The 26,757-nt window shown below is 41.2% G+C and overlaps 1 protein-coding gene across 1 annotated transcript in view; it reads left to right on the top strand.

Moving 5' to 3' along the window:
- LOC128098755 (killer cell lectin-like receptor subfamily B member 1B allele C) overlaps positions 1–26,536 on the top strand; it is a 40,271-nt gene extending 13,735 nt beyond the window's left edge. Inside the window, exons 2-7 of the mRNA XM_052720147.1 lie at positions 9,362–9,499; positions 15,902–16,000; positions 16,790–16,867; positions 18,140–18,294; positions 18,541–18,656; positions 25,324–26,536. Coding sequence (XP_052576107.1) covers positions 9,362–9,499; positions 15,902–16,000; positions 16,790–16,867; positions 18,140–18,294; positions 18,541–18,656; positions 25,324–25,447 — 710 coding nt within the window. The 3' untranslated portion in view covers positions 25,448–26,536. The remainder of the gene's footprint in view (positions 1–9,361; positions 9,500–15,901; positions 16,001–16,789; positions 16,868–18,139; positions 18,295–18,540; positions 18,657–25,323) is intronic.
- Positions 26,537–26,757: the final 221 nt, after the last annotated feature.

The following is a 26,757-nucleotide window of genomic DNA, read 5'->3' as shown; positions in this document are numbered from 1 at the left end:
ACACACACACACACACAAAGCTTTCAAAACTAATAAGTCTCTGTGTCATGTTTGGGAGCTGATTGGTGGCCCCAAAAGAAAAAGCCTGGTACAATCCCTTCTCACAATCTATTCCCACCAATATCTCCTTCAACTCTTAAATCTCTTCCACCGTCTCGTATTCCATCCCTCCAAACTTCTCATATCAAATATTCATCGCTCACATTCCTTATCTGTCCTCCCATCAATCCTTCCACACTTATCCCTTTTCCTCAGTGTTCCCCAGATCCTCTACACTCCTGTCCCAAACTCTCAAAGACCTCCTCCCCTATCCCTCTCAGACACTTGTCCCTTGATCTAAGTCCCCCTTTGGGAACCAAAGCCAAGTTCTCTCAACTTTTTCACAACAACTTCAGAAACCTGTTACAGACCATCCCTCTCACCATTTGTCAAGAGCCTCCTCAATCATCCATGTTCCTAAAACATTTCAGTCTCAAAACCCACCTAAGCACCCTAGGAAAGATGATTCTGGTGTAACCAAAGCCTCTCAGATTGTATTCTCCCAAACACAATCTGCTTTCAGATGACAGTTGTTCCCCAATTAACTTAGTATAGCAAATCTTAATTTTCCTGGCTCCTCTCAAGAACTCTCAAACTCCAGGTAAGTACTCCTGCCAACCAACAGCCCGAGTTTTCCTGCCGATTGCCTATTCCTAAGGGTGGAACCTCTCCCCCTTTCCCTGGGATCTCTGGCCCTTCCCCAGGTCTTGGGACTCCTCTTCCCAACAACCAGGACCATGAACCTAACAGTTCCAAATGTACATACAAGATAATTTTTTTTTCTAAATTCCTTAACTTCACCTCTGTCCCTAGTCTATCTGTCCCAACAGATTTCAAGTCAACTACAGACTAAACTTCAACAACTCAGGATCTCCATCCTGGTGCAGCCTCACAGAGTCTTCAAATAGTTTGTCTGGTTCAGTAAATTGAAGCTTTTAGGGTTACCCCAGGCTGAAAGTAAGGGATTAGAGCACAGACACACACTGGAGGAGACCGCATGGAGAAATGAGAGGCAGCCTTGCGAACCCAGGAGAGAGGCCTCAGGTGGAAACTCTGCCAGCACTCTGTAGACTTTAGCTTTCAGAACCCTGAGAATGCACAATCCTCTTGTTTAAGCTGTCTAGTCTCTAATGCTTTTTAAAGCAAGCCTTAACTAATACAGAGAGGGATCCATATCTGCTCACCAGTGCAAACAAAAAGCCCAGGAAAGGCTTTCATTTAAGTCATAAAATGATTCTACCATAACACAAATTATTATAAATCTTTTATGTACAGAACCTGAAGGAACACAGAAGAAGGAAGGGTTAAATGTATTTTTTTAACTTATTTTTGGTGTTCTGAGACAGGGTCTCACCTTGGAGCCCAGGCAGAGTTCTCTTGGGCTTGGATGTTGGGACTGACTCAGGAGGAAGAACAGTGTGTGGTAGAACTATACCTCGGCCTTCCAGGACCCTACAATAAATCTCCCACACTGTACTGAGTCTTTCTTCCTAATAAATTTTACCCTTTAAGCAGACTCCGTGGATCTCTCATAATAGTTCTCAGTTCATTCACATTGGCACATATGTCCAAATTTCTTCTCCTTTCAGGCCAAGTAAATTTCCTTGTGTAGATACGGTATTTTGTCTATTCATCAGATGATGAACAATGAGCTTGTCCACATTCTGGCTCAGGTGAGCACTACATCCTTGAACAATGGTGTGCAAATAGCTCTTCTATTTGTCTTTAGTCTCTTTGTGAACCACAGATACAAGCACACAAACTGTTTCTCACAGTTCTGGAAGCTGTCAAGTCCAAGGTCAAGACACAGGCATTAGTGTCTAGTGAGGACCTTCATACTTCGCCCTTACATGGTGAAAGGGATGAAAAGGCAGAAGGATGAATGCTGCGTCCCCACACGGCAGTAAGGAGAAAAGCAAAAAGATTGTGAACAGGTTTGTTCCATTTATAAAATCCTAATCCATTCATGAGGGTACTTGAATGTACTTGTGGCTTAATCCCTTCCCAAAAGGTTTCATCCTTAACAGAATTTCCATCACGGGCTCAATTGCAAGCGTGGATTTTGAGAGACACAAAATAAAATTTTAATAGAGATCCTGTTTTCCATATTAGAGGACTCACCACATTGTTTTCCACAGGGGTGGCACAGTTTTGCTTCTCCAACAATGATGTATCACGTTTTCAACTCCACATTCTCACCCACATTCAACATCCTTTCATTTTCTTAGTGGGGAAATTCCTTGCTGGAGAGTAGTCATCCAATGGATAGATAGCAGGTGATACCTCGGTGTGATTTTAATTCTCAAGTCACATGTTTTGCTTGTGCAGTGCCTGGGGCTTTTTCTAGGGTAACCAGGTAAAGGAAGTGCAGAATTAGACCTTTAGTGTGCTGGTGAGGTGCCGAGAGAGGCAAATGTGCTAAGGGTGTTGTTGACCTTCTGCCTCTGTCTGTGAACTCAAGTGTTTCTTCACTATTTCCTCCCGTCTTACGAGGGAGGACTGGTCAGACAGCAGCTGAGGTTGGCCGCTTCTCTTTTTCACCTAGAAAGCTAGAGTGGGCTGAAATTGACATTTACCTTCTCTGTGAGAAAAGTGGAGCTGGTGGAGTTGGGCAACTCTTGTCCCTGGTCCGTTAGGCTAAATGCCCAGCCACTTGGTTTCTGGCTCATCCCTTTTTCTGAGATCAGAGTCTATTGGGAAGAGCAGAGGGCTCTGACATCTTTTTTTTTTTTTAAATATAATAGTTTCTCTTCCCTATGATGTTCTTAAGGTTAATTTTGTGTGTTGGTTACTATGAAAACTAGGACAAGTTCCTGGAGGCCAGTATCACAAACTGTGGTTGCCTTCCCACTGGCTGCCCCTGTTGCTAGTAACTACAAAGTTAACCACATTAAGTCCACGCACTCGGTCAATGGCAGCTGAGGTTTGCTGGTTCTGGCTCCCTCGTAGGAAAGACAGAGCCTGAATCTGCTCTCATGAGCCATGGTTCCTGCCCTCCCTCTTCTGTCTCTCCAGGGCTGGGGGCACATCTTTGCCCTGTGTCCTCACCTCTCTTGCACAGCCCAGAAGAGCTGGTTCACCTTGGTGTTTGTGTGAGGATGAACTGGAAACGTCCAAGCTCCTTCATGCAGAACTAGAAACCAGGAGTCTTTCCTCACTGTGTTTTCATTTTAATCCTCATGATGGTTAGTGATGTTTGCAACCTTTCACCTGCTCCTTGGGCATCTTTATGCTGTTCTGATACTTGATTGTTAGCTTGCTAAGATTAAGATACAAATGCCTAAGATGTTAGTAAAGCACATCTCTGTGAGTGTCAGTGTGGACGTGTCCAGATACCATTACGTTGTGAGGGCTCTAACATAATTAACAGATTAATCCTTTGCAGTGTTTCACCTTGGGCTCTCCCTGTATGTTCAAGGCCCTTTTCTGTGCTATGTGGACCACCTTGTCACCCATGACATTTGTCATTAAAAAACCTTTAAGGTTCACATAGTCTCGTTTGTCTATTTTGCTTTTGTTGCTGATGTGTTTGATATTACTCCCAAGAAGCCCCTATTACATGCAATGTCCTGAATATTTCCCTATATAGTTTCTTGCAGAAATTTAATAATTTTAGGTTTATATTAAGTATCTAATCCATTTTTAGTCTATTTTTGCATATGGTGCAAATTAAGAGTCAAAGTTCATTCTTTGTGTGTAGATATATAGCTTTAATATTACTTATTATTACTTAATATTATTAATATTTAATTACTTAATATTATTAATATTACTCATTGAGGGATGGAGAGATGATTCGGCAATTAAAACATTTTGTTGCTCTTGCAGAGGACTTGAGATCAGTTCCCAGCACCCACATGGCAAACTCATATGGGCCTGCAGCTCCAGGGCCAGGGGATCCAATGCCCTCTTCTGACCTCCACAGGCTCCTGCACCCACATACGCACACTCAGGCACATACACATAAATAAATAAAAATTAAAAATACTGTGCATTGAAGAGACTATTTTATCCAAGTGGATACATTTGTCAAGATCATTTGACCATATACGTGCGCATTTATTCATCCTGTCTGTTCTATGTTTCTTTCTCTTGATCTATTTGTCTTTATGATAGTAGAATTTTCTTAATATGGATAACAAAGACTTTTTCAAATAAAGCAACATGAGTCCTCCAACTTCGTAGCCTTCCAAAAGTGTTTTGAATGTGTTGAATCCTAAAATTCTGTTTATTAAGGGAATATTTTTATATTTCCTCAAAAGAGATAGTTCTTAGGATTATGATGGATGGAGATTGCTTCGAATCTGTAGATCACTTTGTTAGTATAGTCATCTCAACAGTGTCAAAGCCAACCATCTCATTAATCCAAGATTTCCTTTATTATTTCATCCAGCATGTTTTATGGTGTTTGCTGTGTAAGTCTTTCACATCTATAACTGGGTTTATTCTTCAGTATTTTAGTCTGTTTCATGACATTATGGATGGAATTGTTCTCTTAATTTTCTTTTCGACTTTCTTATTATAAGTGGAGTACAGAAAGGTGACTAATTTGTTATTTCTGAATGCTTATGATTTCCCCTCCCTTGTTCTTCTCTTACTGACTCCTTTCATATTTCATTTTTTATAGTGCTATGCTTTGATTTGCATCTTATTTTCTTTTGTCTTTGTTCTATATGAGGTGGTTTGAATGAGAATGTACCCATAAACTCATCATATATTTGAATGTGGTTCTCAGTTGGTAGACTATTTAGGAAGGATTAGGAGGTGTGGTCTTTTGGAGGAGGTGTATCATTGGAGGTAAACTTTGAGGTTTCCAAAGTCCACACCAGGCCCATGATGGAAATGGACTCATTCTCTGAAGCTGTAAGCAAGCCCCAATTAAATGCTTTCTTTTATATGATACCTTAGTCATGGCATCTTTGTTAGGGTTTTATTGCTGTGAAGAGACACCATGACCACTGCAACTCTTATAAAAAAGAAACATTTAATTGGGGCTTGCTTACATTCGGAGGTTTAGTCCCTTAGTGTCATGGCAGGGAACATGGTGGCATACAGGCAGACATGGTGCTGGAGAGGTAGCTGAGAGTTCTACATCTGGATCCCAAGGCAGCAGGAAGTGACAGTGATACACTGGCCAGGCTTGAGCTTCTGAGACCTTAAAGCCCACCCCCTAGTGACACCTTTTCCAATAAAGCTACACCCACACCAACAAGACCACACCTCTTGATAGTGCCACTCCCTATGGGTCTATAGGGGCCATTTTTATTCAAATCACCAGTGTCTTTTGATAGCAATAGAACAATAAGACACTATATGTATTAGCTTTGTGGTTACCATTGCAATTATATAATGAAGCTTCTTTTAAGAAAAAACTTTTTAAAGATGTAGAATTCTATTTTAAAATAGTATTAGCTTAATTTCAATCACAAACACTCCATTGTGTTGCAGTTTTATTCACTCAAGATTTGTTATTGATGTTAAAGTATTATATACACATTGCACACAATTATACCTGCTTTTTCACGTTTGTTTGTGACTGAAAATCTGTGTACCAGTATTAGAGTAGCCTGTGTTGCTGTGTGTGTTGACAACTTTTTGTGACTGTGTTTTTCTCCTCACTGTCCTTTCGCTTTGAAGACCTCTGGGTCGTCTCTTGTGCAGCAGGTCCAGTATTAACAAGCTCCTTCAGATTTCGAATATTTGGGAAAGTCTCAGTATCTTCTTCACTTTTGAAGGATAATTTTGCTGACTGCAATATTTTTGGTTAAAATGAATTTTTCACCACTTGAAGACATCTGTATGAGTCCATTTGCTGCAGTTATTATGAAATAATTGAGATCAGAATATCTGGAAAGAAAAGTGGCTCATCATTTTTTCCACTTTATATTAGAAGGTATTAAGTGTACAGCATAATGGTTTTCTCCATGACACGTTGGCACATGCATGTACCATGTCTTGACCCACGGACACTCTGTCACCTTCAAGTAGTCTCCCCTCTTTTTCTCCCGTCCTTCTTCTCCTTCACGAATATTCCATCTTCTGCTTTCAGGAGAAGAAATTTGTCTTGCTCACATGTTTGAAAAGTACCAAGCTCCCTTGACCCCCAGTGAACATTTCAGTTCCGCTATTGTGGCTTTTCATTCCCAAAGTCTGTTTGGTTCTATTACAGTTTCCGTGTCCTTGTTGGCAGATGATTTTCCTTCCTTGTGTGTCACTTTCCTGTGTCCCTGCAGCTGTTATCTGTGGTGTCCACCAGCTCATCAAAACTCCTCCTGAAGAAGCTCATACATTTGTGATGCTTTAATCTATAAAGTACTCCTTCCTTTCTCTGACTGGGCCATCTTTCTCTGTTTTTGGTTTGTTTGTTTGTTTGTTTTTGTATCTGTGTAAATTTTTCGGTGATTGTGACATTTGAAATTTCACTCACCTCTCCTAGTCTTTTTTAAAGTATTGAATTATTTTTATTTTATTTCACGAGTGTGGGTGTTTTACCTGCATGTATATCTGTGCACTATGTGAGCACTTGGTGGTCAGAGAAGCTAGAAGAGGGTATCAGGACCCTTGGGACCGAGTTACAGAGAGTTTTGAGCTGCCTGGTGCATGCTGGGAATCAAACTCTGGAAGAGCAGCCAGTGCTCTTAACCTCTAAACCATCTCTCCAGCCCCTCCTTTTATCACTGTCATTTGTGTAGCCTCTTTTTTATTTCTTCACATGCAAGAGTAATGTTCATATTTCACTCTATTTTTCTACACATTCTAACTTCCACTATAAAAGTGAAAGAGTTCAATAACAAAGCAGGCTACCACTAGGAAGCTTGTCTTTCTTAATCTTTGAGATTTTCATTATGACTTTAACTATAGCCACTTTAAAACTCAGTATCAGGGTTTGGAGAGATAGCTCAGCAGGTAAGAATGATGTAGAAGCCAGGTGTGATGTAGAACCCTAGCATCCAGAGGAGAGGAGACGGGATGATCACTGGAGCATGTTGGTTTCCAGACTGTCTGAAAACACAGACAAAATCAATGCGAGGTCCAGAAGAAACCCTGCCTCAAAGGAACAAGGAGGAAAGAATATCTCACACTTTCCTCTGGCCTCTGGGCATGCACACAGTGTGTACATCCTCAAACATATGCACCCACACCACACAAACATACACTATATTCACACACATGTATAAACACATACACCTACATGGATAAATAAAAGTCAATAAAATCCAGGATCACTTACAACCATTCACCATTTGAATTCTTTAGATTTCACATCACATCATATATGCTTAATATCACATTGTACTCTCTCTAGCACACAAATACACATCCGCTTACCCTCCTTATATTTTATAACAGCAAGATTAATATAATCCTGAAATCCGACAGTGAAACTATCATTTGGACAATGAGGTGGCCAGACAACTTCAGCAGCCAGATGAATCCCTGGATGTGAATTCTCAGGAGGGTTTTTTTTTTATCTGTACAATGATGGCTGCATAACAAAACTTTTGTTGTAAAAATAACTGTGTGGTAATTGGTGTGGCTCCTGTCTCTCTATCACAGGAAAAGTGGTCTATCAGCTGCATGGAACACACTGACCAATGGCGATGTGTTCGGTTGTTATTTTTAATTTCTCTACACTTTGTGGCTTCGAGGCTTTTGGGAGCACCTGCTGATGAAAACACCTCCCCTCGAATCTCCTGCATTTAATAAGGCCATTGCAGATCCATCAGAATCAAGCTTCAGCACTTGTTAAATTTCAATGTTGGGCCTGCAGAGAGGGCTCAGTAGTCAAGAGCCTGGGCTGTCCTCCCAGAGGACCGAGTTCAGTTCCCATCTTACAAGGCAGCTCACAACCACAGATCAGCAACACACATAAAATATTAGAGTAAGACTAAAAAGAAAAACCTTCAACGTCCTCAAAGCTTCGTTTTTTCATTGAAATACAGCTTCAGACTTCTCTTTACTCTGTTGATCTGTCTAATATATCCCCATAGTCACTGACCACAGGATTGTTTGCTTAAGCATGGTCCAAGACTCCCCTCAAATATTTGGAATGTTCTTTACATATTTACCACTGAAAGCTAGTGATATCTTGGAAAGGGGGGGGCATTATGGGACAGCAAAATGAATTATTAATAAACTTTTAGATGATTCTTATATAAACTAAAGCCTGAGGACCTGATGTATATGAAATTTATCTATACTAAAGGTTCAACACTGGTTGAAATCAGCACTGTCTACCAGAGGATATAGAAATCTGAGTAAAAGAAATATATAGAATCACTGAAGATGGACAACTCTGGAAAATCTTGTACCCTTATTGAAACTTTAGGTTTTGATGAAGCATGAGGCAGAAGCCCAGGCCTGGCGTTGAGTGACGACTGCCATCCAACAGTGACAGCTGGTGCAGATGCACTGAGTCACCAAGTGTGCTGTGAGACCCTCCCTTGTAATCATCAGTGGTCTTGGGGAATGAGGGTGTGCCCCGTGCTGTGGGAACACACCCCCTGTCTCCGGGACCTCACAGCCAGCAGACTGCTGCCACTGTTACAGAATTGTGAGCACCTGGTACAATTCCACTCTGACCACAGAAAGTGGCTTTAAGGAAATCCTTGCTTTTCTTCTTCTTTTTCACTTGTGATATGAGAATGTCTGACTTGGTGGCATGTGTAGTCCTTGCTCTAAGGCTCTGGGTCTGGAAATCGTCAGAGGAGTTAGCATGTGCCATAGACCGGTGTCCTCCGCTCTCTGTAGCTCTGACGGATGAAGTCTTTTCACTCAGGACAACGCTGAGTGGCATGTGCTGTCCCCCATCATTGCTCTTCCTGCTGTGTCCGTCACGAGTTTTTCCCACATTCATGTCTGCATTTCCACACTTCACGGCTCCTTTCACAGTGTGGATATCTCAGGAGGGTTTTAGAGCTTCAACTGGTGCCAAATAGCACCGTGGACTCTGATGTACTAATCCTCAATTTCATAGCATAGCATGAAATGTCATACATCTTAACCCCTGGGAGTTCAGGGGGAAGGTAAATTTGAATTCGAGATGAATATTTCATTGGAGCTCTGAGAAGAAAACTCATAACAGATGGTTAGAGGAACAAGAACCAGAAAGACCTTTCCAGAAATTTGTCTGAAAAACCAAACTCTATGTTCTCTGTGTTTCACATTCTTTCTTAAAAATAAAATAAAATGTAAACTATGTGAGCAGGACAGACACCAAAGTCAGTAGCTATGGAGAAACCCTCAGAGACAAGTGTGGGTGGGTGTGGACACACAGCAGAGTGTTCACAGCGGACTTCCTTTTTTGCTCATTTCCTCACAGACCTTGGAGTTTGTCCCTGTCCACAAGTTCAGTGTCACGTCCCTCCATCTACAATGGATGCATCGGTAGTCTACGCTGACTTAAACCTAACCAAGACCCGAGAGCCTAAGCGTGCATCACCTCTGTCTCTTCCTCCAGGTAAGCAGCTTTACTTCTCTGTCGTCTGAATTATCTTCCAGAGTTAAGATTTCCCTCTAAAACCTGTGGGTTTAAGTCACTGCTTTGAAGGTGAGAATCAGGTCTATGTTAGTGTTAAATAGTGTAGGCACCCTGCCTGCAGAAAACCGAAGTTCTGGAAAGGTCGTACATTCCATTTTTATTCAGGTAGACAGCAGGAAACCTGAACATCAATTCTCCTAGTCAGCCTTTGTTAAATATCCTGAAGAGAGGATATTTTACTTACATGAGCAGAGGCCTGTTTTTAGAGATACTTGATGCAATCAATTGCCAATTCCAAATTTATCTACAGAATGTGGACACTGTGACCCAGCTGTACTTCAGCAGCAACCCCAGCTGTTGCTTCACAGTGCAGAGTGTAGACTTCATGGTTGATGTCTTAATCTCCCAAAAAAGGAGGGTGGGTGATCTTTGGGGGAAAGTCACAGTTGAAATCGAGGACTTGAATTAAATTAAAAGCTGGTGAGATGTATATATAGATATAGATATAGATATATTTGAATAAATTCATATTAAATTAAATATATATGTTAAATATATTAAATTCAATGAAAATAAATAAATATATATTTATTTGATTTTTTAAAAAGCTGGTTCTTTCTGTTTTGCAAAGTATAACAGCTTTAAATGGTGAACCACACAAGGTACCAAAGCCAGTCAGGAATTAACCTTTCAACACTGGCTGAAAGTAGCACTCTTATCTACCAGAGGATTTAGTAATATGAGGAAAAGAAATGCGGAAAGCTGGTAAGATGAAGCACATGACCTGGGGATGGCTGAGAAGTAAGAGACCAGAAGCTCAGGCAGAGTATAGAAAATGTATAGAAAATGATCATGATACAGTATTCCGTTCTGCTGTCTAACTGAACCTACTGACACCCATCTTAAAGCAGTTGTTTTCCAATGTGATATATCCTCTATGTGTTATGACAAGTAGACTTTGAACTTTAGGGCTTCTTTTAGAAACCAGTATATTGTCAAAGGATTGAGTCTAGGAGAAAGTTTTAGAGTCACCAAATAAATTTCATGATAATGTTTACGTAAGGGTGAGCAGAAACTGGAAAGAAAAAACTGGTTTGATAACTGTAGGGGGAGTTATTGGCACCAGCTGCTTTTGTTGGGAAAAAACAAGTCTTTGTTTTCCCATCACGCCTAGCAAAAGTAGAGGAAGGGCCTTGTTGAAAAGGGTATAAGAAAATGAATATAGAGAAAGATAATGACACTGTCCTCAAACTCTACTGTCTACGGTCCCCAAAAGATTAGAAAAAAGTGTCTGGAAAGTAAAAAAAAAAAAACAACACTACAAAAAAATCATTATTTTAAACATCAATAATCTAGAAATAAACCTGAAGAAAAAAAACGAATAATCGTAGAATAAAAGTAGAACATAGTGTTCCACTAGACAATGCTGACGCAGAAGCGTAATAACAGTGAAACCACTGGGACCTGCTAACTAAGGACTCAAACCATGGTGAATTCAAAGCACCATGATTAGATCTGCCAACAAAGGAACCGGAAAGGGGGACATGGGCAGTGACCTATTTTGTTCGTGGTCAAATGACCAAAGGTCTGTTTTAATGGTATAATGGATAAAATATGTAAAAATGCCTCCAGAGTGTATTCATTCATTCAGAAATAACTAATTACTATGAGACAAACATTGCTCTGGACACTGGGGAAATAGCCATGAAGAAACAGGAAACCATCTTTCTCCCTTAGTTTTTATATTACTGTGAGTTTTAAATCAGTGATAGAAACACTTGCATCAATGACTGTGCGATGTTGGACGCCAACAACAACAACAACAAAAAAAATTTCAATGGAAATTAAGATTTTTGCCTTTAGAGATGGCATCAGGCCAAGCAGAGTGATCAAGGCAGGCCTTTCTGAGAGATGATGCTGGAGTCAAATCCTGGAAGTCTCTGGGGACCATGGCTGAGGAGCTGAGAGATGAGTCTTCTAGGAAGCTAGACCAGCAAAGGCAAAGGGAGAACACACCTGTGAGGTTGTAGGGGAACATGCATGCCTGGTGTGCTGTGGAGATCAAGTGAGGAGGACGGTGTCAGATGGAAAGGGGTTTGGAAGACATTCCATAGGTTCAGATGTTGAAATGTCCGGAACAGTAAAGATGACTTAGCATTGTGTGGATACCAGAGAATGCCTGAAGGAAGTACTTCCACAAAAGCGGTGTTCACACAGCCTCTTCATACGTAACTACAATAGTAGAAGAGACAGTGTGCGGAGCCCAGGAAGCCTAGCTCTGAGGACAGGAGTTCCTTAAATTTTGTTATGAATGAATGAAGATTTTTTTAAGTCACCTAAATGGCTTTTTACTTATAATTAAAATAAAACAAAAACAAACAAACAAAAAAGCTCACTTTTTAGGAAAGAAAGGAAGGAAAGGAGGGAGGGAGGGGGAGGGAGGGAGGGAGGGAGGGAGGGAGGGAGGGAGGGAGGGAGGGAGAGAGAGAGAGAGAGAGAGAGAGAAAGAAAGAAAGAAAGAAAGAAAGAAAGAAAGAAAGAAAGAAAGAAAGAAAGAAAGAAAGGTGGTATTTGGTATTTATTGGCAGTTACCACAGGCCAGATGCTATGCCTGGGAATTTAGAATAATTGTTGCCTACAGCCCTCTCTAGAGCATTATGAAGTAGTTATTGTCCACATTTTACAGATACAGATAAGAAAATTCATGGAATATGAAATATTATGGACCTTGGGGCTTTGGAGTCTCCTCTGGTGCCTGTTCCTGCCTCCTGTCCAGGACACTCATGACCTCCACAGCAGCAGTGGTGAACCACTGGCCACATCCTCAAACCTAACACGTTGACTGCCTCCTTCCATGACAGTCTTGTACCACCTCTCTCCATACAACACTGCTCACTGTCCACAGAGGGTTGCTTCCACACCTCTGCATACATGCTGGTCTCCTACATAAAATGTAGTCCTCATAAGTAACCGGCTTGCATATTGCTATGTGCTTCAGATAATCTGTAGATTACGTACAGCACCTAGGGTAATTTCAAAGCCACAGGAATAGCTGCTGTCAAGTATTTGTTTAGAGAATAGAGATGGAGAAAGAATGTGTGCATTCCACACAAATGCAGCATTTTGTATGTGACTATCTTCAGTCTGTAGTTAGTTGGGTCTACAGAGACTTAACTCCAAGTATAAGTTAGACTGAGTGTCTGTTATCTCTTCTAGAAGATTTTTGTTCTTCTGTCCTTTATTATTTCTCCAGAGGAACATTTTAAAAGGAACTAACTCATCTAAGTGGCTGTCATGTCTCAATGCTGGTCTAGAGACTAGAGACAGTTGGTCTTGTCTTCAGTCTGGGTTAAACAATCCAGTTGCCAGGAAGCATGTAAAAAGTAGAACTGGATATACAGACAATACCGGAAAATACAATGAAAATAAAAGACAATATAATAGTAGCACATCTAATTTTTAAAATTTAACATGTAACTCTAAACATGTATTCATTTATATTAAGAAATATTTAGCAAAATATAAACCAACAGAAAGTATATATAAATCATAAATCAAAAGGTACTTTGCAGAAATAAGGAGACTTTAGCAAGGTATTTGGCTCATACCTATGATACCAACCAGAACCTGGGAGGTGGAGGCAGGAAGATCAGGAGTTCAAGGTCACTCTCAACCACATAGAGAGTTAGAGGCCAACCTGGACAACAGGGACCCTGTCTCAAAAAGAAAACAAAGTACAACAAAAAGACAACCAGGAAAGCTTTCTTAGAATTTATAAAGCCATTATAAATGTAAATGCTAGACACCAAATAGGAGCAATAGGGTATTATAATTCAATTAGAGTGACAGGAGCTAGCTGTTTCCCCATAGTATTTTCATAAATTAAAAAAAACTATTGTTATTACGTTCCATATTACACTCATGCTTTTAAAATTGTTTAAAATAAAAATAAATTGACCAAATCATGATACTTTATGAACACATTTCATAACTTGATGTATCTCAATTTCTGATATACATGAGATATTTATTGTATAGTAACTGATAAGGTCACCAAGAAAAGCAAAGATACAGGGCCTGGTGTTTCACCAATGTAGTGTTGCAGATGTAAATATGTGTTATACCACAGTACCCACTTTAGCTGTCATTTCAATTTGTGCACTTTCATAACTTGTAGTCAACAAACATTAATAAAAATTTTAAATAGAAAATTCCAGGAATAAATTACGCTGTGTGTTAAGCTGGACATTGTTCTGAGCAGCACAATTAAATCTCACACCATCTTGGTCAAGACATGAGTCACTCCTCACCACCTGTGTGATGGCTGTTCTTGGTTGTCAACTTGACTATATTTGGAATGATCTATAATCCAGAAATAGAGGGCACATTTGTGATTCGGATCTTGGAGCAGGAAGACAACCTCCATGCCTTTAATCCAGACCTTGAGGCTGGAAGGCACATACCTTTAATCCAGACTTTGAGGCTAGAAGGCACACTTTTACTCTGGTCCACACCTTCTGTTGGAAGCCTATGTAAGGACAATGGAGGAAGGAAGGGGTGTTCTTTGCCTGCTTGCCCTCAACTTTCGTCAGCCCATCCATTCCTCCTTTGAGATCCCAGCAAACCAGCCGAGATATCCAGCCTCATGGGACTGAGCAGTTACTAGATTCTTGGACTTTCCATTCATAACTAGCCATTGTTGGACTGCAGCCTGCAAGTCATTCCAATAAATTCCCATATATTGGAGAAAGAGAGAGAGGGAAAGAAAAAGAGAGGGGGGAGAGGGAGAGAGAGAGAGAGAGAGAGAGAGAGAGAGAGAGAGAGAGAGAGAGAGAGATTATTCTATAATTTCTGTGACTCTAGAGAACCCTGACTAATACAACCTGCCAATCACCACGGTGTGTGCTCAAAGAACTCTCATTGTACTGAATAGTGGCCAACTCTGTGAATGCTGGCAACCCTGCTGTGTGAAAGAAAAACCATGCATGCTTCCTCTACATGAAAAGGTGAAAACACTCTATTTAAGGAAAGGAAAAAAAAAACAAACAGATTTTGCTACTACATACCAAGCTGTGAAAGTTACAGTCACAGTATGCATGCGCTCAGTTAAGATGGAAAACTCTGTGTTTGTGTGTGTGATACAATGTCCATAGAGATTGCTTCTAACCACAGTTCATCTCTCCATTAAGAATTTGAGAACTCAGCCTGTGCAGATAAAAGGAGACTAATGTAGTCAAAATACTGGAAACAACAGGGTGGCTGAGGCCACTGGGGTCTGCTTAGAGTTCCAGACCAGCCAGGACTACATACTGAAACTCTGCCCAAAACAAATAAAAAAAACAACATAGATGCCTAAACTTTGTTCTAAGATGGAGAAGATCATTCTAGACAACCATGAAGTGGGCCCCATGTTAAACAATAGAATTGCTATATATCACCAACACCAAAGGTGGTACTTAACACAAAACTGAGCGCTCTCTCTCTCTCTGTATACCTCCTATAAATGAAGATATTCTGTAATACGAATTGCTAAATGATCTTATTAATAAAAAAACCCGGAGCCTGATATTGGGGTAAATTCTGAAAGATCAGAGAAACGGAACAAGCCACGGCCAACCTCACCTTGCCAACTCCTCAGCTGATCCTGTTTCCTCAGACTGGAAGCCTCTGAGTCCTTACCTGGAAGGGATCTCAGATGAACTGTTTAAAAGCCTCTAGTTCCTGGTCCTCACTCCTTATACACCCTTCTGCTTCCTGCTATCATTTCCTGGGATTAAAGGCGTGTGTCCTTCCTAAGCAAAGATATGAGATCTCAAATCCTGGGCTTAAAAGTGTGTGCCACCATTGCCTGGCTCTGTTTCCAGTGTGGCCTTGAACTCATAGAGATCCAGACGATCTCTGCCTCCTGAGTAATAGGGTTAAAGGCATGTGTGCCAACACTGTCTGGCCTCTATATCTAATCTAGTGGCTGTTCTGTTCTCTGATCCCCAGGAAAGCTTTATTAGGGTGCACAATATATCAGCCACAGATCCTCCTTCTTGGAGGAAATGCTGGCTCATTTCCATAACAGAATACATTCTTTATTTTGTGCAATACTCACTCAGCAATTTTCACAACATCTTCCGCATCAGTCAAGTTTGACCCTCCTAAAACCCCCTTTCACATGAATCATGTACAAGTCATCCTATTTTATCAGAGAAAACACTATTTGACCCAACTCAGAACTCATCTTGTGGAATTCTACAGTAAGGTGTCCGAGAAAGTCTCTTCTGCACCCCACCCTCAACTTGAACCCAACTGTCCATGTTAATCAAACCACCTCTGACCTTCATTCCAAATGCACTCAGCTAGGCTAAAAGTGTGTTTTCTTTAACTTCTCAGACACCTGTAGGTGCCCACGCTGGCATCGGTTGGCTCTGAAACTCGGCTGTGCTGGGCTAATCCTTCTTGTCCTGAGTGTGATTGGACTCGGTGTCTTAGGTGAGTGAGACAAAAGCTTTTACCTTAGAATTCTTTCTCTAGCCTGGCAATGGTGGTGCATGACTTTAATCCCAGCACTCGGGAGGCAGAGGTAGGCAGATTTCTGAGAGTTTAAGGCCAGTCTGGTCTACAGAGCTAGTTCTAGAACACCCAAGGCTACACTGAGAAACCCTGCCTTGAAAAACAAAACAAAACAAAATCTCTCTTTAGTTCCACCGTATTTCAGCTTCTTCACATGATCTGGCCACTTTGAGCCTGTGGGAAGATCAATGATGATTGAGCAGTTACAGGATGATATCCCCTGTCACATTTCTCTTCTTGTTTTGAGAATCACTATGGGGATGACATATGTGCAGCTAGAACTCTAAAAACGGTCACAAATGTGACAAGATGACAATAACAATGAAAACCACAATGCCTAAATATGAGTTTATTAGGTGTCTACTAAACTCCCGAAGGCAGCCAGCAACCTTCTTCACTGTGGGTGGGTGTGAGTACACTTACTCCACAGGGGAGAAGTTCAGGGTTTGAGCGGTGCAAGAGCTTTGGCAATGCCCTTAGATATCTGTAACCTAACAGCACGTGAATCCATTTGTTCTGTGCTTCTCTTGTCCTCTATTCATTCTGTCTCCAGACTGGTCCATTGTTAACATGTTGCCAATGCATTGTCTCCTGTCCATACTCAAGCTTACTGAGACAACTTCATTTCCTGAAGTGATAGATACAATATCCATTCTAGTGCACATAGAATGTACATTTCATCTTCTTCCTGTGTTTTCTTATTACTAGTGATATCATTGTTACAAAAAACATCTGTAGAAAAAAGCAGTGTGGATGTTCAAGAGAACAACATGACGAAAACAACAGGTAATTTTGATATCCTGATATTTGATCACTATCACGTTACCTTTAGTCAAGGCTCACATCATTGTGGGTCTTATGTTTGAGAAAACTGAAGCATAAAAAGGTTAAGAACTTGTCAAAAGTCATGTGACTGGTAAGTGATGCTGCTGGAAACTTCAATGAAGATACTCAACCTTGAAATCTAGCGTCTTGGCCATCTGACCATGCAGCCTCATCCTGCTAGCACAGTTGGTTACTAACAGACAAATAGCAACTTAAGAAGTAAAATATGAAGCTTAAGAGACAGATCAGTGTTAAGAATACTTGTGTGCAGGTGTGAAGACTGTAATTACAACCCCAGCATCCAAGTAATGAACACCCCAGGACAGTCACTGAAACCTGCTGGCTTTCAGCTTTGCAGAAACAACATTAGCTTCACATTCAAGGAGAGACCCCGCTTCTAAAGAATAGGTGGAGAGGGACAGAGGAGGACACCTTACATCCTTCTCTGGCCTCTGCATGTGCATAGGCACATGTACTTGTGCACACATGCACATAAACCTCTCTCTCTCTCTCTCTCTGACACATATACCAAAAAAGTATTATGCTTTAGAGGAATGCTTTAGAGTCAGTATTCTATCGCTGTGCAGAGATACCATGACCACAACAACTCTTATAAAAGCGAGCATTTAACTGGAGCCTGCTTACAGTTTCAGAGGTTTAGTCCATTGTCCTCACAGTGGGAATCATGGTGGCACAGGCAGACATGGTGCTAGAGAAGTAGCTGAGAGTCTATATCTAGATCTGCAGGCAGCAGGTTGAGAAGGACACTGGGCCTGGTTTGGGCTTTTGAAACCTCAAAGTCGTTCCCCCCCCACCCCCCACCCCCACCCCATACCCCCAACCCCCCAACCCCCCAACCCCCACCTCACCCTCCCACCCCCGCCCAGACACACTTCCTCCAACAAGGCCACACCTCTTAAAGTAGTACCACTCCCTGATGACTAAGCATTCAAATATATGAACCTATGGCGGCCATTCTTATTCAAACCACCACAAGGAATATTTGATTGTTTTAATAAATATGCCATATAGTTAACTTTGTCTAAAGTTAGTTAATAGAAACAAAAATAAAATAAATTCTTTGTATTTATATTTCTTCAATATGTCATGACAGCAATCTTGCCCCACCACATGTTACTAAAAGTGTGTGTTAGTAAAGCAACTACTGTGTGTAACTGGATGTGGTACAGCAGGAACAGGGTAGAAATATTCCATGTCTCCTTCTCACTTCAGACGGTCCAGCTATCTTAAAGTGTCCAAAAGACTGGCTGCCACACCGAGATAAATGCATACATTTTTCTCAAGATACCAACATTTGGATGGAAGGTCTAGTTGACTGTGCTACAGATGGAGCCACTTTGCTGCTCATTCATGACCAAGAAGAACTGGTAAGTTGTGGAAGCTCACAGTCTGAGAGACAAATTGGTCATGTGAACCAATAACTGCTTATGCAAGGTGAGTGTCCTAGAATCATAAATACCAGACACAGGTTTGTCAAAGGAACAAGAATTAACTGTGCTGGGGACTCAGGCTGGACACAGGTGACACTTGAACTAGGTTTCAGGAAGCTGGGAGAACATGAGTCCCCAGTACACAGACTCAGGGTTAAGTCCTCTACTCTGTTTTGATTGTAGAGATTCATAAAGGACACAGTAAAGGGAAAAGGCAGTTCATATTGGATTGGACTAAATTACACACTGACAGACAAGAAATGGAGGTGGATAAACGGCTCTACTTTACGTTCTGATGTGTGAGTATTGGAGGAGCTAACCTGAATATTCATTTCAGGTCATTTCAGGGCTCTAACACTGATACCAAAGATTAAAGAGGTTTAGAACAGTCAGAAAATACAATTCCAAAGGTGGTTGAAATTGTCCATGTATGAAAAGATATCAGCCTTTCACAAAGTCATGTGTATGTATATATGTATGCACATATGTATGTATGTATGTATGTATGTGTGTATGTATGTATGTATGTATGTATGTATGTATGTATGCAATGGAGTTTTAAGGCCGGGAGTAGACTAACTCCTTTGAAAAATGCTACTTAGAACCTTTCAGCACACATAATTACTCTTTCTTTTATCTTTTTACACTTTCTGACACTTTACATGGAATGTCTTAAGCAGCACATTTCAAATTTTGGTGAAAATATAATACAGGGTGTCTTCAGATCAATTTGTCAGGTCCCAACCAATATAGATAGAGTATGAAAAAATGCAGCAAATATCAGTGTGGAACTCTGACATCTGAGAGAAACTACCCACATAGTAACAGTAGTTTGAGAGGATGTGATAAAATTGTGTATCTGTTAGTTTTTGTCACTGTAATAAAATACCTGAGATCAACAAGAATGGAAAGAGGATTGGATATCAAAATTTTTTCTTTTAATTTATGAATTCTCAGTCCATAGTCTGCTGCTCCATTGCTGTGACTTCTGCGGCAATGCAGAAGCACAGTAGAAAAGCAGAGACAAGCAAAGCTGCTCACCTCAGAGTGGACAGGAGCAGAGAAGAAAGGAGGCACAGGGGGCAGACAGGCCTTTCAAAGGCCTGCCCCTTCCTGGGAGGCTCACTTCATTCATCTGGGAACTCATCAGTGAGTTAATCCATTGACAGAATTAGTGCCTTCATAACCCACTCACCCCTCAGAAGCATCCCCAGCTAGACACTGAGGTTTCAATATGTGACCTGTTAGGGTGTACTTGGTATCTAGGCCATAACCGTGTGTGTAGATCACAAAGCAGCCATGAGCTATTTGCTCTTCGGTGTCTCCTTTCCTTATTGTGTGAGACTGTCTAGAAAACCATGAATGCAATGAGCGAGCTGATACTTCATAATTAAGTTATATATTTGATTTTTTTTTTTGTTTTTTTGTTTTTTGAGACAGGGTTTCTCTGTATAGCTTTGCACCTTTCCTAGAACTCACTTGGTAGCCCAGGCTGGCCTCGAACTCACAGAGATCTGCCTGGCTCTGCCTCCCGAGTGCTGGGATTAAAGGTGTGTGCCACCACCACTCGGCAAGTTATATATTTGAACAGAATTCATGAATACTAGTATAACAAAGGGCAATGTGTCACTGCTCCAGAGATAGTAGGACCTGGGAGAATGGAACCAATAAGTGAGGTGGACTAAAGTCTCATTCAACAGCCAATTTTGCACAGAGCAGCAGACCATTTATACTCTGAAGGTTAAGAAAGCTCATATGAGTTCAAGCTGTATATAATAACAGACAAGCTGAGCATGACAAATATGCTTTTCCAGAGAAGCACACAAAGGACAGTTTAAATATTATCGATTACCAATAGTAAGTAGTAATAAGTAATCTGAAATAAACCTACTGCTTTCTGTTGTGCCTGGAGGAGCACAAAAAGAAATTCCAAGAACATTTCCATGTTTTGAAAAATCTGAGTCACAAGACTCTTGTCCTGTTTTCTTGGAGTATTCCCACAATCATTCAGACTTCTCCTTACATAAGTCCATTTCTGGACTGAGTTCCAATAGCAATGCATTTATGTTTTTCATAAGCAAAAGCAGGAAGGATTCAATCAAACTTCTATACAGAGCTTTCAATGATTTTGTTTTTCGGAAGAAATGATGCTGAGAATCTTCTTTTACTAATTGTGCTAGTGAGTTTTATGCCGACTTGACACAAGCTAGAGTCATCTGAGAGAAGGGAACCTCCATTGAGAAAATGCCTCCATAAGCTCAGGTTGTAGGCAAGCCTGTAAGGCATTTTCCTAATTAGTGATTTATGGGGGAGGGCTCAGTTCATTGTGGGTGGTGCCATCCCTGGGCTGGTGGTCCTGAGTTCTATAAGAAAACAGACTGAGCAAGTCTTGAGGAGCAAGTCAGTAAGCAGCACCCCTCCATGGCCTCTGCATCATTTCCTGCCTCCAGGATCCTGTCCTACTTAATTCCTGCTTTGACTTACCTCGATGAACTATAAGTGAAATAAACCCTTTTCTTCACAAGCTGCTTTTGGTCATACTGTTTCATCACAGCAATGGTAACCTTAGGAAAGACACGACTCTTGAGTAAATTTATGCAAATTGCACAAATCAATACTTAAAACATTCCTTTTAATCATTTATAATAAAAACAGTTGAAATTTAAAATAATGAAACATATGTATGTTTATACACAATATAATGATAATGTATTGTAGCTAAAGTTTTCCTGTGTCCTGCCTGGTCCCACAGACCCCACAGCTGCTTATAAAATAATCACTCAGAAGCTTATATTAATTAAAATTGCTCAGTCATTAGCTCAGGCTTATTATTGACTAGCTCTTACACTTAAATTAACCCATAATTCTTATTTATGTTTAGCAATATGGCTTGGTACCTTTTCTCAGTTTTGCCTTTACATCTTGCTTCCTCTGTGTCTGGCTAGCAATTCCTGACTCTTCCCAGAATTCTCTTCTCTGCTTGTCCTGCCTATACTATACTTCCTGCATGGCTACTGGCCAATCAGCATTTTATTTATTAACCAATCAGAGCAACACATTCATAGCATACAGAGCAATATCCACAGCAATGTATTAAGCATAGAGATTGTTAAACAGAAAAAGTTTACCTAGGTAGCAAATGTTGACAATATACAGGGCTACATTTTGAATTTTTTTTCAACAAATGAGACTTTTAAGTGAGGATTATTTAAAAACAGTGTTCTGTTCTAGAATATATTATAAAAATAAAAATATACATATTCTGTTTCATAAAATCTATCCTGATTTTTCCTAATGCTTTCTGAGTGTCTTACTTAGCGTTACTATTGCCGTGACCAAAAGCAGGTTGGTGAGGGAAGGCTTTATTTGGCCTATGCTTCCACACCACTGTTCATCACTGAAGGAGTAAGGACAGGCCCTCAAAACAGGGCAGGAACCTGGAAACAGGACCTGAAACAGAAGCCATGAAAGGATGCTGCTTACTGGCTTGCTCCTCATGGCTTTCTCAGCCTTCTTTCTTATAGAACCCAGGACCACCAACCCAGAGGTGTCCATACCACAGTGAGCTGGGCCATCCTCCATCAATCACTAATTAAGAAAATGTCCACAGGCTTGCCTACAGCCCTGTGTTATGGAGCCATTTTCTTATTGAGGTTCCTCCTTTCAGATGACTCAGGTTGTATCAACATAAAACTAACTCTGACACCGAAGATTATTTTCAACATAGTACCTATGGAGAAATAAAACCATTTGATGTTAACTTATACTTCTCATGCACAGCAAGGTTTGATTTGTGTGTTACTCCATACAAATTTCATCCAAATATTTAGTGAATTTGGGTCATTTTCATGTACCATTTCCCTCTCTCTCTTCTACTAAAACTCTTCTTATTCCCAACAAACTCAAGCTCCTCTCCTACTGTGTGTGTGAGAGTACATGTGTGTGTAAGAGAAAAGTGGGGGGGAGAGTCATGTGACACTATTTCTGTGGAGATGTGAATAAATGTCTACTGACCCCAGATAGGGAACCAATGACAGGCCAAAATAACAATACTACCCGAGTCCAACTTGGTAAACCAGTAAGTTAATTGGGATTACTTATAAGCGTATGAATGAGGGAGTATTTACAGAAGCATAGATAACACAAAGGCAGCTGATCACTGAAAACCCACCCTAGCCCTAGTGACAACTCATAAAAGCTGGAGCCTTCCAGTTTTCTGCACAGTGTGTAGGCAGCTCAACCAGTTGGAGAGTCTCTGCTGTGGGATGTTCTGTATGTTAAATGTGTTGCTCTGATTGATTGATAAATAAAACACTGATTGGCCAGTAGCCAGGGAGGAAGTATAGGCAGGACAAGGAGAGAGGAGAATTCTGGGAAGTGGACGGCTGAGGCAGAGAGATGCTGCCAGCCACCACCATGACAAGTGAGATGTAAGTTACTGGTAAGCCACGAGCCACATGGCAACTTATAGACTAATAGAAATGGGTTAATTTAAGATAGAAGAACTAGATAACAAGAAGCCTGCCATGGCCATACAGTTTGTAAGGAATATAAGTCTCTTTGTGTTTACTCGGTTGGGTCTAAGCAGCTGAGGGACTGGCAGTGAGAGAGATTTGTCCTGACTGTGGGCCAGGCAGGACTGGAGAAAACTCCAGCTACAAATCACGCCCAACGTGGGGCTCGAACCCACGACCCTGAGATTAAGAGTCTCAGGCTCTACCGACTGAGCTATCTCTTCCAACCAGTCCTTACTGTTCATAAAACCTTTGGGAGTAAAAGGCCTCCTGCATTTGGTCAGCTTCAGGTAACAACTTGTGAGCTGTTTATTTCCTGAGTTTTAAGGAGCTTCCCTTTACATCTTTCTGAATCTTAATAAGCTTCCTGCCAGAATGGAATGTTTCAATTCAGAGGAAATTGCTACACAACAGTGTGTGTGACCCATTGAGTTTAATTGTCATTGCTTGCATGAACATGAATTGTGGGTTATTCACTGGAGTATAGGCAAATGAATAACGGCTATCTCACCGAAGAAAACATCTCCTCACCCAGCGACTATTAACTGCCCATATCCTCAGGGAAGTCTGAGGTCTCAAGAACTCCCTTTCCACCTGTGATGGAATGTTAGCTGTCCAGTCCCAATCTTGTGCAGCTAATCACAGCGACTATGAGTCCTTGAGTGCACCAACCATGTCAAGTTCAGGAGATGCTTTCATCACTCCTCCCCATCCTCTGGCTCTTACATTCTTTCTGCCTCATTTTCCATGATGTTTCCTGACCCAGGAGTAAAGGGTGATGATACAACTGTCCCCACCTAGGCCTGAGCATTCAAAAATCACTTATTCTTAGCATTTTGCCCAGTTGTGAGGCTCTACATTAATCATTTCTCACTATAAAAAGAAGTTTCTGTGCTGAAGACTGAGAGCAGCACAGTAATAGCAGTAATCTATGGTATAAACTTATGTATTCGAAGGCATTTTGAAACAAGCTCATTTAGCAGTACAGCAGTAGTGTGTTCCCATATGGGTTTGACCAGACTTGCGGTACAGGCATGAATTCCAATCTGTAGATGGAATCCACCTGTAGAGTGGGCCTCAAATCCAGTCAGAAAGAGGTTGGTTACTTCCATAATAGTCTAGTTACCACTGCACCAGTGGTTTAAGCAGGTTGTTGTTAGTTGTGAGATCCACAGCTGGGGTGGACATTGGTCACTCTTCTCACCCAGAAGCCTGCATAGCATTTTCAGTGTGTGTGTGTGTGCGTGTGTGTGATGTAATGTGCTTATTTTATTGTGATTCACAGTGATAATAAAATTGTAAGACAGCTAAAGTGTATGGATTAAGCTCAGTCTATCTGTCATTTTGCCATGAGTATAAAATGATACTTTGATTACATAGCAATGATCAGGTAAGCCTGGAAGCTGCTGAGCTACTGAGAAAGAGCATCAGTTAAGCCCGGCTTTTGTTTTAACTCTCTGGCCCTGGTTTTCAGAGAAAGAAAAAGTAACCACTTTTGGGGAATTAATAAAACAATGTTAGTAATCTCCCAAGGCCTGTTAGGAGAAGGCCTGGGAAGCCTTAAAGGCATTTTGAACAGATCAGCCCTAAGGAAATTATCTTTAAAACTGAAGAAATCCTGAAGCATGGAAGAAATAAGATGAAGGAACATTTACAGTGGAGGGTAGTCTACGGTATGACTAGCATGCGGGCAGTTGAGTGAGAGTGATTATCTCTCAGGCCCAAGGGCCTCCATGAAGAAATGACAGAAGGAGAAAGCGCAGCTGTGAGGAAGTCCCACCCACTGTCATCCACCCTTCCGTTTACAATAAATCAGTGCGTTTTGAACTCATCTCTTCCTTACAGTTAACTCTAATTTCAACTGTGCTGTGTTTGAATTCTAGTCTCCTTCACGCCTACAGTGAGCCATAGGAGCCAGGCATGAGTATTAAATCAAACACAGGGAATAAAGGGACCATGACTGACACAGCCTTAGCCTCCTTCCTCTGTAGACCCTGAGAGCTCAGTCTGTACAGTCACTAAGCACCCACTGTGTTTAACTGATGTCACACTTTCATGTGTATATGAACCCCTTCCCCAGGCACTGGCTGGTTATATCCTATGTATTTAGGAAACTGAAGCTCCGCAAAGTGAGGCAGCTTTTTTCCTTGCATGAGATGTGAGAAAGAGGTTCAATCCTGTTTCCAAACCTCTTCCTTTTTTATATCATATGAATATTACTTTTTTGCTGAAAGAATTCTTCTCCAGTTGAAAGTAAAGTTGAAAATTATACCGGAGATTTGTTCAGATAAACCTTTATCTTTAATGTTGATGCGTGTTGTTTCTCTGTGTTTACTATGATTAATAATTATGTATTCTACAGTCCTTAGAAGTCCAGAGGAAAAGATGGCCAACTCAAGATAATTATGAGGAAATGCTAAGTACTAAGAGTGGCTATTCTCTTCCTCCTCAGATTGCAAATCATTGGTGAAGCTACAAAAGACAGCTGTGCCTCCCTCACAGAGGACACTGTGGTTTCTGAGGACTGTATTTCAGACTACAAGTGGATCTGCCAAAAAGAACTAAAACGTGTCTGAAACCTCGTGTGATGACCCCTGACTGTGAATCCCATCTCCATGACTTTACCATCCACACTGGACCTCTGCACTCAATCTGTCTAGGCTGCTGACCCCCTCCTCCAGTGCACAGTTAGCGGCACAGAGCATGGACTCTAAAACCACTGTGACTCCTACAGATGCCTATGTCCAGTTTCTTCATTCTGTAAAGGGGACAGAGATGCTGATGTACCATTCTAAAAGAGGTGCTCTGTGGAAAGAAGCCCAGACAGCTGAGAAGCAGCGGATTCCATTCTGGAGTCTGTGTGGCCTTCACTGGTCTCTGTGCGTGCAGAAAACTGTTTGCAGAATCCTGATCCCCACCCCCATCCCACAAGCCGTCGTCACACTGCTGGGCTGTAGAACACTGACTGAAGCCTTTGCTCTTGACTGACACCAGAAGCCCATGGTTAAGGGGTTTGGGGGAAAGGACTGACAGTGGTTTGGACTGCACCTACAAAATCCTAGGTAAACTGAGCACTGGTCACGTGATGTCTCCACCAGGACGTGATGCATCAGCAGACCCTGGGCCAACGCTGGCGTTTTGGTGCTGGCCTTCACAGCTCCAGAACTGGCAGAGATGAGCTGCTTCCTTGAAAGTTTTCTGTTTAAGTGATAGGAAAGTAAACAAAAGCAAGGCTTAGCTCTTCCTGCCACTCCACTAGTCCTTTCCGCTCTAATTTGCTCAGCATGTCTTCTTCCCATGCTTGGGGAAATTAAGTTTTAAAAAAGGTAGATCTTTTCAATATCCCCTTTTCTAAAAATTTGCCAAATTTTCCACGAAAAATGAAGAATACTTGTAGGGCCCTGGTCTCCTCCCATATTGAGTAAAGTCATTGCCTGCTTGCCGACCTTGACCAGATGTTCTCCCTATGCTAATTCCCTGCCGGTATCCACCCTCCTGAATGCTTTAGGGAAGTTCCTTGTTTGTGTATCCTGCATATTGGGCGTTAACAGCTTAGATGCAAGAATGTAGGGGGGGGGATCCGCCATTGTGCTGTAAGCCTGTATTTAAGGTTTCCTCCCTCTTTCAATAAACGGCATTCGGCTGGCCCTCGGCATTCAGCCGTGGCGAATGACTCGCTGTCTCTTGTCCCTTATTTTTTAATCCACAGCCCCTCGCTCGGACATGGTGAACGGGTGGTGGTAGCGCAGGCGTTATCCCTACAAATACTGAATCTACTTTACAAAGAGGCATACAATTTCTTTAAAAATAGACATCTTCATACTCTAATCACTTAATTTCAAATTGAATCACTTAAATTGAAGTACGTATTATCATGATTCAAATA

This window comes from Peromyscus californicus, unplaced genomic scaffold (assembly GCF_007827085.1).
Source record: "Peromyscus californicus insignis strain IS unplaced genomic scaffold, ASM782708v3 Scaffold_6__1_contigs__length_162567912, whole genome shotgun sequence".
In the NCBI taxonomy this organism is placed as follows: Eukaryota; Metazoa; Chordata; class Mammalia; order Rodentia; family Cricetidae; genus Peromyscus; species Peromyscus californicus.
This window is presented reverse-complemented; position numbering and strand designations above follow the sequence as displayed.